Source organism: Ceratotherium simum, chromosome 21 (genome assembly GCF_057802395.1).
Source record: "Ceratotherium simum simum isolate JZ-2026a chromosome 21, ASM5780239v1, whole genome shotgun sequence".
Classification (NCBI taxonomy): domain Eukaryota; kingdom Metazoa; phylum Chordata; class Mammalia; order Perissodactyla; family Rhinocerotidae; genus Ceratotherium; species Ceratotherium simum.
Genome location: NC_141920.1, coordinates 46,620,289 through 46,638,767, shown reverse-complemented (window position 1 = coordinate 46,638,767; position 18,479 = coordinate 46,620,289). Strand labels below are relative to the sequence as shown.

At 38.1% G+C, this 18,479-nt stretch overlaps 1 protein-coding gene across 10 annotated transcripts in view; it reads left to right on the top strand.

The window, feature by feature from the left end:
- The window catches only part of RALGAPA2 (Ral GTPase activating protein catalytic subunit alpha 2), a 310,483-nt gene that overhangs the window by 113,301 nt on the left and 178,703 nt on the right, over positions 1-18,479 (top strand). For all 10 annotated transcript variants that reach the window (XM_087445685.1, XM_087445686.1, XM_087445680.1 and 7 more), the window contains 4 exons: positions 5,259-5,396; positions 6,935-7,032; positions 12,633-12,723; positions 14,398-14,574. In XM_087445685.1, coding sequence (XP_087301811.1) covers positions 5,259-5,396; positions 6,935-7,032; positions 12,633-12,723; positions 14,398-14,574 — 504 coding nt within the window. The remainder of the gene's footprint in view (positions 1-5,258; positions 5,397-6,934; positions 7,033-12,632; positions 12,724-14,397; positions 14,575-18,479) is intronic.

The following is an 18,479-nucleotide window of genomic DNA, read 5'->3' as shown; positions in this document are numbered from 1 at the left end:
AAAATTTTCTTTTTTCACAGTCCATTTTGTTCCCCATATCATTTCAATTAAGTTTTTTACTAGTTTGTCTGGAATATGTTCTCACAAGAAGTCTCTTCCTGTTAGTAATCTCATCTTGGAAACTTTTTTCTCAGTCAGTATTACATTTTAGTTTACTCAGATTCTTGATTCCCATATATGCATACACAGTTCCAAAGAAGTTGATTATGATTTAGAACAGTGCTTCTCAACTGGGGACGATTTTGCCCCCAAGGGAACATTTGGCAATGTCTAGAGACATTTTTGGTTGTCACAACTGGGGCAGTGCCACTGGCACCAGTGGGTGAAGCCAGGGATGCTGCTAACATCCTACAATGCACAGGACAGCCCCCACAACAAACATTTATCTGACCCCAAATATCAATAGTCTTGAGGTTGAGAGACCCTGATTTAGAATGAAGTGAAGTAGGCTGTGCTGGGTCTGTTTTTTCCTGCCTTTGCCATCTTTATTCCTGGTTTTACAGCACAAAAGTTACAGAGACTTAGCAGTATGTGACGTTGAGAACAATCTGCTATTCTGTCTGTGTCATCTGACAACTGCAGTAGCAAGCTGTGCCTTAGTCTGATGCCATTTGTTCTTTACTATTAAAGTGATGCCATTGTCATTTGTGACTGTCCTGTCAAGAGAAGTGGCCAAGAGCAATGCATATCAATCCTCAGTCTTAGATTGTACATTCTTCACTGGTTGGCTCACTAGAGTATTAAATTTGCACTCTGATTTAAGTCTGAGTGTGTTGGCATATCTTGCTAACCTGTTGATAAATATAGATATAGATGGGTGTACATCCACATATGCATAACAAGCACTTTTTTTTTTTTAAAGATTTTATTTATTTATTTTTCCCCCCCCAAAGCCCCAGTAGATAGTTGTATGTCATAGCTACACATCCTTCTAGTTGCTATATGTGGAACTCGGCCTCAGGATGGCAAGAGAAGTGGTGCCTCGGTGCTTGCCCTGGATCCGAACCTGGGCCACCAGCAGCGGAGCGCACGCACTTAACTGCCAAGCCACGGGGCCGGCCTAAGCAGACACTTTTAATGTTGACTTTCTGGCCACAAGTTCTTGACTATAAAAATGATTGTAATTTTGTTTTCATTTACGTTAATATTTCTTGTTTTTGTTTCTAATCCATATGACTTAAACCAACCAAAATTGTTTTAATAATATAAACAATAGAGAATTACTTACCTTGGGCTACTGTCATATCTTATTCTGATCCCTTTGGGATTGTTCCTTTGGCAGCAGCAGAGTTTTGGGAAAGTCATACCACCTGTATTGCATTAATATAAAGAGCTACATAAACACACACCTGGGAGGCAGAACTGGCACTTTCAGTGACTTCTCTTTTTCTCCTTTGTGGTAACAATTCTTTCCAGCTGTTTTACAATTTTAACTGCTTTTACCTTGGGACATTTATCAATCTGTAGTGCTAACAGGCTACGCAGATGGTAGATTTTATTTTTCTTTTAGGAACATTTTAATAGTAATAATTAGAGGATCAGTGATCTTCCCTCTTTCTGAAAGAGACTTAATGGGACCTAACTGAAAGGCTCACTTAGCTGCTTCTGCCTCTGGTTCTCTGCCTTCCAGGTGGTACCCCGTTGTCAGGACGTGCTTGTTTTCAGGGTCAGGACGTGCTTGTTTTCAGGGTCTGGGCGGAATCACTTTCGGATCTTGTGGGAAACCTCAAGATGTTGAGTTGATTTACATCTCTGGTGCTTTGTATAGGGTCAAGTTGGTGTCATGCACAATGCTTTAATAGTTAGGAAATTACACTATTAATTTCACTTATACAACCTTATATGAGGCGTAAGTGGAACCCAGAATTTTGGTAATTGAAGAGTGAGTCTCACTCCATTTAATAAGATTGATTAAGGAAGCCTTAGATTAAAGAGTGAAATTGCTTTGAAAAGTAGTCAGACATCTGGAAAATAGAATTTTCTGAAGAGTTTACACACTTAATTTAATTTAATCATATAGATTCTTCTCTCTGTGGGGAAAAAATGAAATTGAGTAATCCTTATTTGATCATTTTACTGGTGTTTTGAATGGAGCTTTAGAAAGCAATGTTTTAGTAATGGTGTTGTGTAACTTACATTGTCAATAAGCTAGAAAGTTAGTGCTTTTAAAATTTGGATTATTGGATTAGCTATGCTTGAGAGAAGGTGAATGATTTGGTGAATCTGAGATAGAATTTAGCTCTCTGAAGTGATTCAAGCAGAGATTGTATGATATTCAAAGCAGAGAATGCATTAGACCTCTCAGAATTTATAATGTGATTTTTACATAACTTAGACTGTTGTTTTTCTGTTTTGAATATCAGATAATCTTGTATCTTGATATTTGCATATCAGTGTTAAAATGGTTTTAATTTGTTATGGAAGAGTGACCGCTACAGCTGACACTGTAGAATGGGAGCAGCTTAAACAATTGCTTTCTTAAGAAATAAAAAAGCCAGCAGAGGGAGCTCAAGAACTGTTGAAAATAACAAGGAGAAAGGTATCAAGAAAATGTATTTGGTATTTGTTCATTTGTACAAAACATATATTGAGTATATACTTAGTACAGAGTGTGAGAGAAGGCCAAGAAATGTACACCTACAAATCAGGAAATTGGGTTTAAATTGTGGAAGAAGGAGAATTTAAAATTCTTTTTTCACACTGCATCACGTAAGTCAACTGCGGGAGTAGCTCAGGGCATCAGTAGCACAACAGCCCTAACAGCACACTTGACGTCCTGACTCCTCCCTTCCTCTCCACCCTCATCACAGATGCTCCCACTCTCACCTATTCCGGTGATTTCTGCAAGCTTGGCCTTTCTCTACCTGAGAAGTCCCTACCAACAGTTTTAGAAAAACAAAGCCTTAAAGCTGCATTAGGCCAGCCTGTTGGGAAGGCAGACCAGCTGGTGATGGCAGGCTCTTCGTCTGTCTGTTGTATCTAGGACCAGTGGGGACACTCAAATTTGGAAGCCATGATGCTGTGGCTGTATTGCATCCCACCAGATGGCGATGTTCTTTATCTTTAAAAAGATGCTGCCAGTGTTGGCCCAGCTCTTATTTGTTTCTGCTCATAGCCCAGAAACCAGCATCTAACAGTTTTTGGCATCAAGTTTAAGTGAATAAAACCCACTCTTCCCACTATCCGTAAAAATTGACGCTGGCCAGTTATTTTTTAGGGAACTAGGAAGCTCTTGGGCTCCCTCTACTGATAATGGATTAAAAAGTAGGTTAGTTAACAAATATAAACTCTTCTCAGAATGTTTCAGTGTCTTGCATAATTAGAATAAACAACGAAAGAAGACAGCCGAAAGGGGCTGGCCCCATGGTGTTATCTGACTTCTGTTGCCTAATGCCGAAGAGCCTAGAAGTAGACGTATGGAAAGGGCCTAGTCTATGCTTTGATGAATAGATAGATCACAAATATGTACATATGCCTTGTGTTCCTCTGTGAGGAAATGAATAGTTCTTGGCTATTCATGAGATGAGAAGAGCAAAGACAACCTGAAAGAGGGATCGTTAGTGGGTCTGTCTGTTCTTGCTGCCTGGGCCTGCCTTAAGTTCAGCTTCCCATTAGTATCTAAATTTAGACTATGGCTCAGTACTCTGAATTATAAATGAAGGGTCACATAGATTGCATACTTTTGATGTCTTATAACTTGTATCAGTGTACTTTAAAATGGGATTTTTATTTAGATAGTAAAAATAAAGCAACAACTCTTTGTTGAAATCCTGTGTATTATATTTAGAATCTTCCTACATACAACTTCTTGGTTAGGGTGAGCCAGTGCTTTGGCATGTGGCTTGGATTAAAGAGTTACACAGAGGGTGGCATGTTGACAGTGAGTCTCATTGCAGGTGAGGAATTGGGTGACACTGCAAGGTAGGATAATACAGGCTGAATTTTGATCAGTCTCTTCTTAGAAGGAGTGAAACTTTAGCTAATTAAAGTTTTTGGAAAATATGATGTTATAGTCATATGGGTGTAAAATTTCATGACTACATGAGTGAGTGTGGAGCCTGGTGAGGGATGCAGCGGTGGGGTTCACACATGGCAAGTCCTGTAGGAGGGGTGCCCAGGCAGCCCGGGAGGGGATGGGGAGGGAACAAGTCTGAGGTTAGCATAGAGGAGTGAGCAGTAGAAGGGAGAGAGCAGCAAGTGCCAAGTGGGCTAGGATTGCTTGAGACTAAAGTCGGTGAGAGCTCCTTGTGGGGGGCTCACATCTGTGGGGTGAGATCAAGGAGAGGCCTGTATTCACTGTGAGGAGCATGGGCCTGACTGTACAGTGAAGGAGGGCCTTGGCAGGAGAGGAGTGGCACAATCAGATCTTGACTTTAGAGGGACCTCTCTGGGGCCACATAGAGGATAGGTTGAGGGTGGCAAGAAAAGGGGGACAGTGACCAGTTAGGAGGCAATATAATAACAGGCAAAAGATGATGCAACCCCAAAGCTGTGATTCTAGAGAGGGAGCGTGGGATGATTCTTCCAGTGCCTTAGGTTGTCTTTAGAGATTAGAATGGACTGTGAAGTTTAGAAATGAGCTAGGAGGGAACTCACTCTCGAGGAGAATATAGTCTGTAAGAATGCTAGCTGAGATTATCCAGTGGTTAGTACTCACCTGTGGTTTTCTATTTTATGACATATACATATCGATTCTCTAAAAATACCAGTGGATCATTTTTATACTTTAGTGACTAATTGAACGTTGCATTTGGTGATATAAACCATTAAATAATTATAGTATTTTATTTGGACAGTTGTGCATTTATTTGTAAAAAGGAATAGTGGAGCTGAAATTCTCATTTCCTTTTTTCTTCTTTATTTAGGGTGTGTGCTACTTTCCACTCTCCTCAAATGTAAATGACCTATCCCTGTAGCTCCTGAACTCTCTTTCCTTGGCATGCCTGTCCTTGAAATTCCAAAGGACTTTTGCAGTTCTCAACCATTTCTGTGGATTTTTCTCTTATTTTTTTTCCTTTACTTTGATTGAAAAATAAAATGCTTTGTAAAACTTAAAAGGAAAATGTGTTTTTGGAGTGGAATATTACTGTAAACAAGTGTAGAAAACTTTATGATGTAAATGCAGATTACCTTACTGCCCAGTTTTTGTGGAAAAAAGTATCTAAAACCACAGTTTTAGAATAAGTTGTTTTATGTGGTGAAATTATTTTTTAAAATCTTGAAATTCGCCCATGCATGTTTTGTATTAACGCCCACAGAAGTGGAAGAGTGTCAGCAGTTACGAAACCCACCTCCAGTTGAGTCTGGCCTCCTGGCGGCTGAGCCGCCGCAGCAGCTTGTCCGGAGCAGCAGCACACCTGATGTCACTGAGCCCCTCTGCGCAGACTCTTCTCAGGGTATGAGGAGCTTCAGTCACCAGCACAGCACTATCGATTCTGGCTGGGAAGAAGCTGCATGCCGTATTACTGTCTACATTTATTCCACCTCTATTTATTTCAAGGAAATTTACTTTTTAAGTTGATCGCAGGGATAGATTTCTGGCAATGAAATATTTTCACTATTTTAATATGTCTATCTAAATTATATATACATATGTGAACTTTTTTCCAAGTGTGGCATCTTTGAGGACTAGAAAGAAGTAAAGAAGTTCAGAGTGGTTAGAGTAGGCGGGAGGCAGAGAATGTTACGCCACAAGGTCAGGAGGAGCAGCAAGTTAGGAAGAAGGCAGGGTGGCAGGTTGAGGAGGATGTGGGAATGGGCTGTGAGGAGCCATACAAGTTGTCAGTGAGAGCAGAAAGCTGACCAGACCCGTGGAAAAGTTTATTAGCAGCTTATAGACTCTGCTGAGGTTGAAAATTACAAGTTGTAATAGCATTAATCTACACAGTTTCTCCAACAGCTTTCAGCAACAACAGGGCATGGAGAGCAAAGAGGCAGATGATTAGACCTGTAAACAGTGAATAATGTATTTTACAATGAAAGCACATGTTTAAATTGTGTCTGGTGTCAATGAACATATTGAGTTTTAGTTTCATGAGTTAAGTAAGAAATAAATCAACCTTATTTACCAACAAGTTATCTCATAGTTCTTAATGTCAACGTCATGCTTCCTCATCAAATGAATAGGGAAGTATTCCCTCTTAGAAATCCTCTTGAAATAAGAAAATATAGTAACAAATAATTTGAGAAATGTATTGTCTGAAAGATTTACTTTTCTACAAAAGATTTTGTAAGATTGTTGTGATTTTTTTTCCCCTTAAATCTTTGATAGAATCCACTAGTTGCCTGGAGTTTTCATATAGGAAGACTTTAAAATATCATTCAAATTTAAAAATCATTGTAAGACTGTCCAGGTTTTCCTTTTCTTGTTTTGATTTGGATAAGTTGTATTTTTCTAGGAATTTGTTCAGTTCATACATTTTTAAAAATTTTATTGGCCCCAGATTATGCATAAAATCCTCTTATGATCTTTTTAATGTTTGCAGGCTTTGTGGCGATACTTGGTTTTTTATGACCGATGCTGGTGACATGTGCTCTCTCATCAGTCTTTGTTCTCAGGCAATACTGAGCTGCCTTATTGCACTCTTTTCCTGTCAGCTCAGCTGGCTAACTCAGGCAGCTTTCCTCTGAGATCCCTCCCCCACAGCCCCCAGGACAGATGTTGTTGCCCTCGCCTGTGCCAACATAATGTGCTGAGTGGACCCATTGGCTACAGTGAATAGCATTTCAGTATCTCTGAAAAGCTCTCTGTGGGTCAGAGACCAGGTCTATGGAGTAGACTTGACCCATAGGCTACGAGTTTGTCAGGTCCATAATTCCTATTTTTACATATCTTAAGATATCTAAATTTAATAATTACCTATATATAAAAATGTTTTTCCAGTTTTACCATTTGAAATATTCCTTCTGTTGATTTTTCTCCCCAAATCTCTAGGTCAAAAGGTAGAACATGCACAGAATCTAAGCTCTTCAGAGCCTAAGCCTGTTCAAGAGAGGAAAGGACATGTGAAGAAAGAACATGAGGGGATAACAGTAAGATATTTTCCAACTGCATCCATTTGTCATTCAAGATAAACATTAAATTATTGGCACAATAAATACATTTATTAGTGGCAGTGATACTTTCTTTTAAAATTTTTTTCCATTTAGACGGGTTATAGGCCTAAATGACCTTGAGATCTTTTAAAGTCGTACTTGCTTTCTGTGTAAACTTGCAGTCACATTACAAAAATTGAAAATGGAATTTACTACCTGGTCTGTACATGACACTGTATTTTTAAGCAAGTATCCTTGCCTGTCAAATGCACATTCAGACTCCCTGTTCGTGACATTGCTTTAGGTAGTAGCTTCTACCTGACATGAGTTGCTAGATAAGTGAGCTTTTGCCAAGATCTGTTATGGTTTCTTTTTTTTAAAATGTAAAATAGCTTTTTTTTTTTTTTAAAAAACAAATGGAAAGTATAAATAAGAAAATTGAAAAATAGCCCATAACTCATTCAGGAAGATAACTCCTATTTATTTATTTATTTATGCTGAGGAAGATTCACCCTGAGATAACTTCTGTACTAGTCTTCCTCTACTTTGTATGTGGGTTGCCGTCACAGCATGGCTGCTGAGTGGTGTAGGTCCATGCCCGGGATCTGAACCCGTGAACCCAGGCTGCCGAAGTGGAGCGCACTGAACTTAACCACTGTGCCACGGGGCTGGCCCCTATTCATTTTTAAAAAATGTAGTATGTATTAATAGAAAACTCAGGCATCACAGAAAGGTACAAAATAAACAGAGAAAGCCTCTTCCCATTCCACCCTACCTGGAAGATAACCAGTGTTAAGTTTCTTCCATCTTTATTTTTTAAAAGGGCACATACTAGTGCCAGCCCTGTGGCTTAGCGGTTGGGTGCGCGCGTGCCACTACTGGCGGCCCAGGTTTGGATCCTGGGCACACACCAACGCACCGCTTCTCTGGCCACGCTGAGGCTGTGTCCCACATACAGCAACTAGAAGGATGTGCAACTGTGACCTACAACTATCTACTGGGGCTGTGGGGAAAAAAAAAAAGGAAGATTGGCAATAGATGTTAGCTCAGAGCCGGTCTTCCTCAACAAAAAGAGGAGGATTAGCATGGATGTTAGCTCAGGGCTGATCTTCCTCACACACAAAAAATAAAAATAAAAGGCCATATACTAGCTTATATATATGTATATTCTGTATATATGTGTGATTTTTGTATATTTTTCAACAATCAAACAAACACCCACAAACCCATCATTCACTTAGAACTAGAAAGTTTCCGGTGTTGTTGCTTTGGCCTTTCACTTCCTTCCTTGTCCCCTCTGAGAGCAGCATTATGTTGGCTTTGTGTTTATCACATCCTTGCTTTGCTCTATAGTTTTGCTCTACATCTATGTATTTCCTAACAATATATCCTTTAGTTTTCCTTATTTTTAAACTATACGAAAGTGATATTATTGCTTTGTTCACTCAGTTGTGTGTGTTTAAGATTTATCCACGTTGTGGCATGTAGCCATAGTTCATTAAATTTTCTCTGCTGTTTGATATTCCACTGTGAATATACCACAATTTATTTTTCCATTCTTTTCTTGATGGACATTTAGATAGTTTCAAGTTTTCATTTTTGTTTTATTAAAAATGCAGGTATGTACATTCTTGTATGTGTTTCAAGATCTACATGTTTTAGGTTTTCTCTATGGTGGCTATCTAAGAACGGAATTAATGAGTCATAGAGTAGAGAAGAATGTTGTTCTTTACAAAAGAATATGTGTTTTCTAAAGTGGTTGCATGACTTATATTTCTGCCAGCAATGTGTAAAGAGTTCCCATTCATCCACATTCTTGGCAACACTTTCTGTTGTCAGATTTAAAAATTATGAGTCACATGGGTGAAAATGGGATCCCATTTTATTTTGCATTTCTCAGATTACGGATAAACTTGAAAATCTTTCCATGTTGATTGACCATGTGTGTTTCATGTGTGAAATGCCTACTGATGTCTTTGCCATTTTCCTATTGATTTGTTTGTCTTTCTCTTTTATTTGTACTAATTCTTTATATAGTCTGAATACTGATCCTATTTTGGTTATGTTTCCGGCAAATATCTTCTTCCAATGTGTGCCTTATATTTTCACTTTCTCTATGGTATCTTTTGATGACAGAAGTTCTTAATTTTGATATTCTTGATTATCAATCATTTTTTATGGTTAGGTTTTATGAAAATTTTAAAATACCAACTCTACAGGGATAAAAATATTACCTTATGTTTATAAGTGTTTCAGTTTTGTTCTGCACATTTAAGTCTTTCATCCATCTAGATTTGATTCTTATTTCTGGAGTGAGGTAGGGATCCAATTTTATTTTTTTCCCCACATGGATAACCACTTGTCCTAGGTCACATTTATTGAATCCATTTTTCCTTCATTGATCTGAAATGCTACCTTTTTGTCATATATACTGTCTCCCAGATGTGTAAGGCTTTATTTTGGTGCTTCTTATCTTGATTCGTTGGTTGCTTTGTCTCTCTGGACAGTACTACAACATCTTAATTACAGTAGTTCCCCCACTTCTTTCTCCCTTCTCCTCCCCCTTCAAATGAAAGGTATTTTTTCTACTATCTTTTGTCTTTCATTGTTGCTATTGAAAAGTGTTTTGTCCATCCTGTCTATTTGTTGTTCCTTGCTGTTGTCTTTGTCTTTCAGCTTCACTACAGTATATTTAAGTGCATTTTCTTTTGGTTTTTACATTTGTCGTTTTTTGTATATCCTATGTGACATGTATTTGTGAATGCTTGTTCTTCCATTGTTTCTGGAAAATTCTTTGTAATAATTTCTTCAAATATTGCTTCTTTTTCCTTCTCTCTGCTCTTTCCTTCTGTGATTCTGAGTAGAGCTATATTTAGACTTCCTCATTCTGTCTTCCATGTCTCTTAAGCCCTCTTTCATATTTTCCATTCTCCTCGGCCCTCTGGGTACATTCTCTGTAATGTATCAGATCTGTCTTTCATTCAATTCAATAATTCTCTCTTTACTCATAGATAGCCTGCTATTTGATAATTCAGTTGAGTTTTTTAGTTCAACAGTTGTACCTTTTGCAAAGTTCAGGTTAACATTTTTCGAGTATATCTTATAATTTCTAATAATCTCTTGTTACTTGCTCGTTTTTGTGGTTCCCATCTTTTATTCCTTTGAAATAGTCACAATTTGAAATTCTGAATTCTTTATCTGATTGTCTCAAATTCTTGGGGAGGGTCTAAATCTGATATTTGTTGTTTCTGTGACTCTTGTGCATGGTGATTTATTTCCTTTGGTGTTTGGTAATCCTTGATTGTGAGTTCCTAGCTGGCTGATCTCAATCTACAGAAAACCTGGATGTCTGAAGTGATGGAGTTTCACCAGGACAACATTTGCATTTGTTTCTTGCAGGAACCATGGAGTGCTACTTTAATCCTGGGGTCTCGGTCCTTTTGCCACTGGCAGTGATAATATTAGATTTACCCTTACAATGGCCCTGGTTTCTGCTCACTTTTGGGGAGGAGGGGAGAGTATGAATCACTTGGAGGTTTATTTTACTTCCTGTGAGCCTCAAATTTTTGTGTAGGATCTAGTTCTGTAGCTGGAGGGTATTTCGTCTCTCATATACTCAGAAGTAGAAGAGCCACATTCTGCTTTTCAATTAAGGAAGTATCCTGGGCATATTTCCATTATCACACTATATATATATATATATATATATATATATGTATCTCCTTCTTTAGTGTGAGGTAATTTTTTTTTAATTAGTGTTAGTCTTCTAAATGTATATATATATATTTTTTTTGGTGAGGAAGATTGGCTCTGAGCTAACATCTATTGCCAGTCTTCTTTTTGCTTGAGGAAGATTGTCCCTAAGCTAACATCTCTGCCAGTCTTCCTCTGTTTTTTGTATGTGGGTTGCCACAACAGCATGGCTTGGCGAGCAGTGTGTAAGTCCGCACCTGGGGTCCAAACCTGCAAACCCCAGGCCACCAAAGCAGAGTGCAAGAACTTAATCACTATGCCACCAGGCTGGCCCCCCTAAATATTTTATTTGTGACCTACTTCTGTGTTTTAGCTTAATAATTATTCTGTCTTTCAATTATACAGCTTGGTCCCCCCTTTTCATTTATTTGCTTGTTTAACGTTCATTTCTTTAGTTGGCTCACTGAATCCCATGGTTTTTATACGCTCTGCACTGGAGGACCTTAAATTTACATCTGCATTCCTGGCTTTATCCTGTATCTCACTAGTTCTGGACTTTTTTGCCTACTTATGGTGCATTCTCTTTGGATATTCAGCCCAAAGGTGAAAATTAAAATATCAGAAACTTCCTCAAGTTTGTTTGTCCATTGACTGTCTTTCCTTTCATCCTTCCTTCCTTCCTTCCTTCGTCACCATCATTCTCATGGTCCCCTAGATTCATATCCTTTTGTGATTTAATTTTCTTCCACTCCTATATACAGCTCTTATAAAGCTGTTGTCTGTCTTTCTGCAGTATTTTCTTATCATTTCTTCTCCTTTTCCACCATCAAAAGCCTTATCTGCTTATCCCTGAATTACCATAACAGTTCCATAGAATTTTCTTCTTAACTCTAATCTGTCCCACAGATAACTACTAGACTTATCTTTCTAGTTATGTTTTTTAATCACAGTCAGCTATTGTCTGAAACACACAGTTGCTCATTTTGTCAGTATTGGGTTGAAATCCCTAAGCCTGATGTTGAAGGTCCACTGGCAGCTGCCTCTTTTAGAAGGTGGTCTGCATTTTCTTCTTACCATTTTCCTTCTTTACCTGACTATCCTTTACCTGCATGGCCTGCTATAATCAGCTTCTTTTCCTGCACATAGAACTTGCTGATTACCACTCAGTGCTTCCTGCCTTGAATCCCCTCCTGCCTTCTCTCTACCACTTCATGTCTGTTGCCTTCTTGAACAGCTCTCCTGTAACTGTGAGCCAATTAAGGTAACACTTTATTCTGCATACCTTATAGAGTTTACTTGCATATTTTGCTTATGTACACTGTAATCATTTTGTGTAATTTGTGTATGTTTTGTTTCTCCAAGCAAGTTATAAATTTTCGAGGATGCAGATTGCCTCCAAATGTTTTCATTCACTGTATTTAATACAAGGTCCAGTATTGAGCAGTGCTCAGGGAAGTCTGTTGCACATTTAACAAGGAAGGCCCTAAGTGACCTTTAGAAGTCTGGGTGGAGTGTACACCTTCCCTGCCAGCACACTCATCATTTGTGGGTAATTTGGACCTTCTGGAGACCTGCATTTACTATATATCTGTGCTCAAGCCGAAGAAGGAATAGAACTTTAAAATAAATTATTTCCATATAATTTGGCATCCCTTGTCAGTAGACCAATTTAATTGGATGTCAGTTGAGAAAGTAGAAGCCATAAATTTCAGATCTTGAGTAATTTATAATTCAATTATAGTAATTTGTGAACACATATCCTTCAAATGGAAAATGTCATTCAATTTTTTGTTGCTATTATGATTATTTGTTTCTATTTCTTTAGAAATGTGGACTAGAAGCTTAACAATCTTTTAAAATTAAAACTTTCCTGTAACATATGCAATATTTCTTTTTGTCTAAAGAGCTTAGTTCGAAGAAGCAGCAGCCCTGCTGAATTGGATTTAAAAGATGATTTGCAGCAGACGCAAGGAAAATGTAGGGAAAGACAGAAGAGTAAGTTCCAGGAAATGTGATCTGTGTTCATCCAACTTCAGAGTTCATGTATTTTGTTTTCTTTTTACTTTCTGACTTGAATGATATCTTAGCATCTGAAGAGACATGGTTGTAAAATGGGACATTTTTATTCCTGGAATCCCAGGATTGATAGATGGTTAGTCCACACATACAATAGACCAGTTCCAGTCAGTCACCTATACCTTAGAGGCCTGTCTTTCCACCCCTGGGCCTTTCTCCAGGTGAGAGGCACAACCAAGGCTGATGGCTGGGTGAGTAGACAGACCCAGAAGGAAAATGATCTTCCCCAGAAAGTTCTCACAGGCTAGCAGCAAAAAGCCTTAGAAGTACGTTGAAGTCAATAGTATAAATATTTAAAAAATGAAATTTGATTGGAATCCTGTGACACATTATCATATATACTGCAAAATGTAGCCCTAATACTCTGCTTCCCTGATGTCAGGTGCCTGGCCATCTCCTTCTCAGAGTAGCATAGTAAACAACTCCTGCAGATCTAGGATGGTTCTTCGTGGAGCACAGAGGAGCTCCTCTTAGGCTCCACCTTGAGACCGTGTTGGCTTAGAGTTCTGTGCCAGATGAAGTTAGGGACCTAACAGGTTGATTACTGGGACAACTTTCAGTTTATCTGGTGGCTGGGACAACTGTCAGTTGTTTGTGAGTGGAGAGAGGACAAGAGATTAGAAGTAGCAAGGCTGGGGACTGTCACCAGCAGATAGAAAGAGCAGCTGGGACAGTGAGCAGACAGAAAGGGGAGACACGTGGAATTATTATGAAGTAGACAGGAGACTTTGAGGAGCACACTGGCTAGGTCTGTTTTGTGTCAGACTAACTAGCCTAAAAGGCTTAATAGCCTTTAAAGCATCATTGTATTAAGAGAAATTAGAACTTTTTAGTGTTTAAAGTAGAGAATTTCTATTGGAGAAAATCTTCTGTGGTGGGACACTTCATCCCCTAGTGATCCTGGGTGATTGACCCTAGATTTGGGTCTAGACATCAAGCTCAAGGAATAAAGCATCCTTAGACTCTTCTAGCCAGCAGAATAAACTTGCATTTGCAATGGAATCAATTCCCACTCTCTTCCTCCACCCATCCCCATTTTGTAGTTGAATAAGTTGCAGTAGAAAATTTAAGGACTTGATGTAATCTTTTGGGTATACCGGATAGCTGAGTTGAAGACCCCTTGAAAAGAATGCTGCCTGAGTGATGTGTAGTGGAGCTCATAATGACTATTAATACCCTGTGCTTGAAAGCTTTGTTTCATTGACCAAGAGCCCCACACAGGGGCTTAATCCCTTTCCTTCTCCCATCGTTCTGTGATCTTATCCCCAATTTTTTTATACAATAATTCCCTTGATTTCTTTATAGTTTTACCATATATACCTGTGTCCTTAAATAATATATCCTTTAATTTTGGTTTTAAACTTTTAAAAAATGTCATATTTTGTATTTTGTGCAACTTTTTTCCCCTGAGTATTGTACTTCTAAGATATGTGAATGGACTACAGAGCCAAACTTTCTTTTTCCTTTTGAGCCCCTATCCCTGAATGATTCTTGCTGTGTTGTCAGCTGTTTAGTTACTGTGTATTGGTAATTGTGAACATTCTGATCCCCAGCTATTAGTTATCTCAGACTTTGGTTCTTCCATTGTGCCAGGTGAAAGTGTCAGCAGTGACACAGCTCTGGGCTATAATGGTGAGGCAGAGCTGTCCATGAGCGCATGGCAGACCTATGAGGACGACATGGAACTGAGCACTCCCACAGATGTTGTAGCTGACTCTGATGCCCGCCATTGGTTACAACTGAGTCCCACTGATGCTTCAAACTTAACAGGTAACTGCGTATTTGAAAAAGAGGTACCAGCGTTAACAGTTGGGAAATCCCAGAGTTTCCCAGTTGCTAGAACTCCAGGGATCCTTTAGCACAATGATGATGGAGGTGCCACCTCCAACCAAATTGGTGTGGCAGCCCCAACCACTTGTTCATAATCAGTTGTGAATTCTCAGAGTCCTGCATGGAGAGGGTTCTAAAACAGTGGCCAGATGTGGAAGGAAGCATGCCATGCCAGCAAGCACTGTCCATCATGGAAGGAAGTGATGATATTCATGCCAAGCCTTTGCCATCCCTGACCAAATTTGCTTTACTCTGGAAACAGAGAAGAGTGATTTATCCAACTTACATGTATCGTAAATCCAGGATAAGTTAAAGAGTGTGAATAGCTTATTAATGTTTTCTTTAATTTTTACTATAAAATATTTGACAGATACAGCATAAGTTGTGACATATATGTAAGTTATGGACTTTAATAATCAAGTGACCATCAGTGAGCCTACTACCCAAATTAAGAAATAGAACAGCTCCCAAACTCGTGTGGTTCTCTAAAGGCCCTTAAATCCCTTTCCTTCTCCCATCACCCTGTGACCTTATCCCTAATTTTTTATATAATAATTCCCTTGCTTTCTTTATAGTTTTACCATATATATCTGTGTCCTCAAATAATATATCATTTAATTTTGGTTTTAAATTTTTAAAAAATGTCATTATATTTTTTACAAATACAAAAATGTTTTGTATTTTTTGCAATTTTTTTCCCCTGAGTATTGTATTTCTAAGATATGTGAATGGACTAAAGAGCCAAACTTTCTGGGTCTGCATCGGGGCTCTGCCAAGGAATTGCTGGGTGGCCTTGAGCCAGTAATCTCTCTGTTCTATTTCTTTTTTTTTTGGAAAATGGGAATACTAATAGTCTCTATTAAAGAGTTGTTGGGGGAATAATGAGTGAACATATGAGTCAAATGCACCAAACAGTGTGTGAGGAAGCGCTCTGCAGTTTTAGCTCTTTACATGCACACACGTACACATGCACATTGTGTGTCCCTGGGTAAGTGAACCTCTCAAAGGCTCAGTTCCCTCACCTGTGTGACAGGGCTGATGAGAGTGGGAGCACCAAAGAGAGTTGGTTTTTTGTTTTGCTTTGTTTTGATAATTGTCGGGAGAGACTAGTGTTCTGAGGAACTCAGTGTGGGAAATGCTGACCACAGCCAAGTCCTTCCTGGTCCGCCATATTCATGCTTACCTATGGATATCTTTTATGAAAAGAACAAACTAGAAAGCACATGTTGAATAAATAGTATTATTGAAATGCTAAAAATCGTTTTTAAACTATAAATAAAGTCTAAAATTTTACCTTAGTTTTTTTTTTAACCAAGCAAACTTTGGTTTCTATTAATTATGATATAAAATTTAACCAATCTCTGATGTTTTTGGAAATTCCTGATGGAGCAACATTAAAACTTTGTAAATTTACATAGAAAAATGGTGTTAGGTAAAATGTTTTATCTATGAGATAGATAAGACCAAGAAGCATGATCTTAATGTGTGTGTATTTTAATTAAGAGTAGAATAATAAACAGGAAAAACAAACCAGTTAGCTGTAAGTGAATAATGTATTGCCTTTATAGTACCATCTTTAAAAGACCAAAAGTGGAGATTTTTTGGTCTATGTATTCAAATCTGCCAATGGTAGAAGCCTTGCAAAGTCAATGAGAAAATGATTAACAAAATCATGTGCTTAGTTTTATAAATAATTGTGTAGCAATTTGTGCTTCTCAAATATTTGGTTCTTTTAAAAATGATTTAAAATTCTTTATAATGATTTTGAATAATAATACTGTAATTTATAAGGGATTTAACAGTTTACAAAGAGCTTTGAGGCATCCTCTTAGATTCTATGTGGTAAACAGGCCAAGTCTTACAAATTCTCCTTTAGAGAAGGAGAAACTAAGACCCAGAGAAATCATGTAGTCTAACTAGAAAGTAAGTGCCCGAGTAGGAACTGGCTTCCAAAGTGTATTGACTCCAATTGCAGTGCTGTGTCTACTCCTTTCTACTATGTTGCTGTTAAAATTACAACTGCAACCCCTTTAAACTCTTTGAGAATCATTAATACATTTACGGAACAAGTGGCTTCTTTGGATCCAATATATAGCATATCCAAGGGGAATCATCATCGTGGTACTATCAAAGGCAATACTGAATTTTTAATAAGTTGAATTTGCTTAAACAAGAACTAGTTTTAATTATTTTTATTGAAAAGAAAGAAAATTCAGCGATTACTTCTTTTGTCTGTCCTTTGGAAGGATTAGTTTTGATCCCATTTCAGAGTACACATGGGACAGCTCAATTTAATAAACTTGTGTGAGGTAATTTTATATGATGCACTCTATATTGTGATTAACTCCTCCAAATACTTAGCTCTTCTTTGAAATACTAGTATAGAGAAATCAGTACACTCAGTTCAATAGTTCATCTTGTCATCTGTGAAAAGGACAAACTGTAATATGATAAAGTTTAAGGATTATCACAGTTCTAAATTTAACTTTCTGTTCTTAAGAGAACAATTTCTTCATAAATGTACAAAATAAAACTTATGTGACCCTGATCTTTAGGACATGCAAAGAGAATGATCAAACAATTTGAGTATATCTCTGTTTCTCATACATTAATCCTACCAATTATCAAATGGTTGGAATAATAAACTGCTTCTAAAATCTTAAATTCTTTCATCACTAGCAAGCTCACAGTTTAGTTTTATATTTGCTTTCTCATTTAAATCACTTCATGTTTGCTGAAAGTAGCAGCTAAATTTGTTGTGCATTGTTTCAAAATGTACCTGGAGTTTGTCTTTATCAGATATGGCAAGACATGCAGACATGAAAATGATTGTCATGAAGGAAGAAGTTTGTACTCACAGGTCCCTAGAAAGAGGGGCATGCCATGCCATGTAGGGAGACCACATGGGGAAGCACCAGGGCTGGTCAGGCAGCAGAAGGAGAGGGGGGAAAACATGGACAACAGCCTTTGTTGTCATTTTCATGGCAAAGGCAAGGCACGGCAGGCTAAGCAGATTTAGGATTGGCTAGTTTGGATAATTTCAGCAGACTCTGGAGGATAAATGCTATCCCTAGTTGCCTGATACCTGACCCTGGCGTGATTAGGGCTTAGGGGTGGGGTATTGGTTTGATGTGTAAGAACTAGATAAAGGAGGTAGTTGGGAGGTATGAGCTGTGGATTGGTGGGTTTGCATATGAAAGGTACACTTCCTGGTGAGTTGTTTGCTATCTCTAGGAATTGGCTAACCCTGGGAGGGGCAGTCCCTTCATGATCAGGGAGGCCCCAGATGCCAGGGCATAGAGAATACAGAAAATAAGAAAATATAGTTAATACATGCACAAATTTTGTTCTGTTGAGGTAATGATTTTGCAGAGGGGAATATTTATCATTCTATGGCTAAGAATCAGTATTGCTACTGACCTCATCTCTTATTTAGCAAATAAGCTTACAATCTAGAAATACTGATTTTTGATGCTATAAGAAATAAAAAGATAAGTCATAGCCACGATTGACTTAAGAGCTTACCAAGAGGATAGAAGACAAAACATTTATCCCAATAGCCACAAATAATGTGATAAGTGCTATGAGGTTTATTTAAGGAAAGTTTTAACCACAGGGGTAGACAAATAGATGAGTGGAATGGAATATAAAATACATGCTGAATCCACACAGCCATGGAATTGTGATGTATGAAAGAGGTGGCATTCCAGATCTGACAAGGAAAGAATGTACTGTTCAACATATGCCTATGGGACAAGTATTTAGCCATATGGAAAAAAATGAAATAGAATCCCTACCTCACACCATGCCCACAGTCAATTCCAGATAGATAAAATACTTAAATA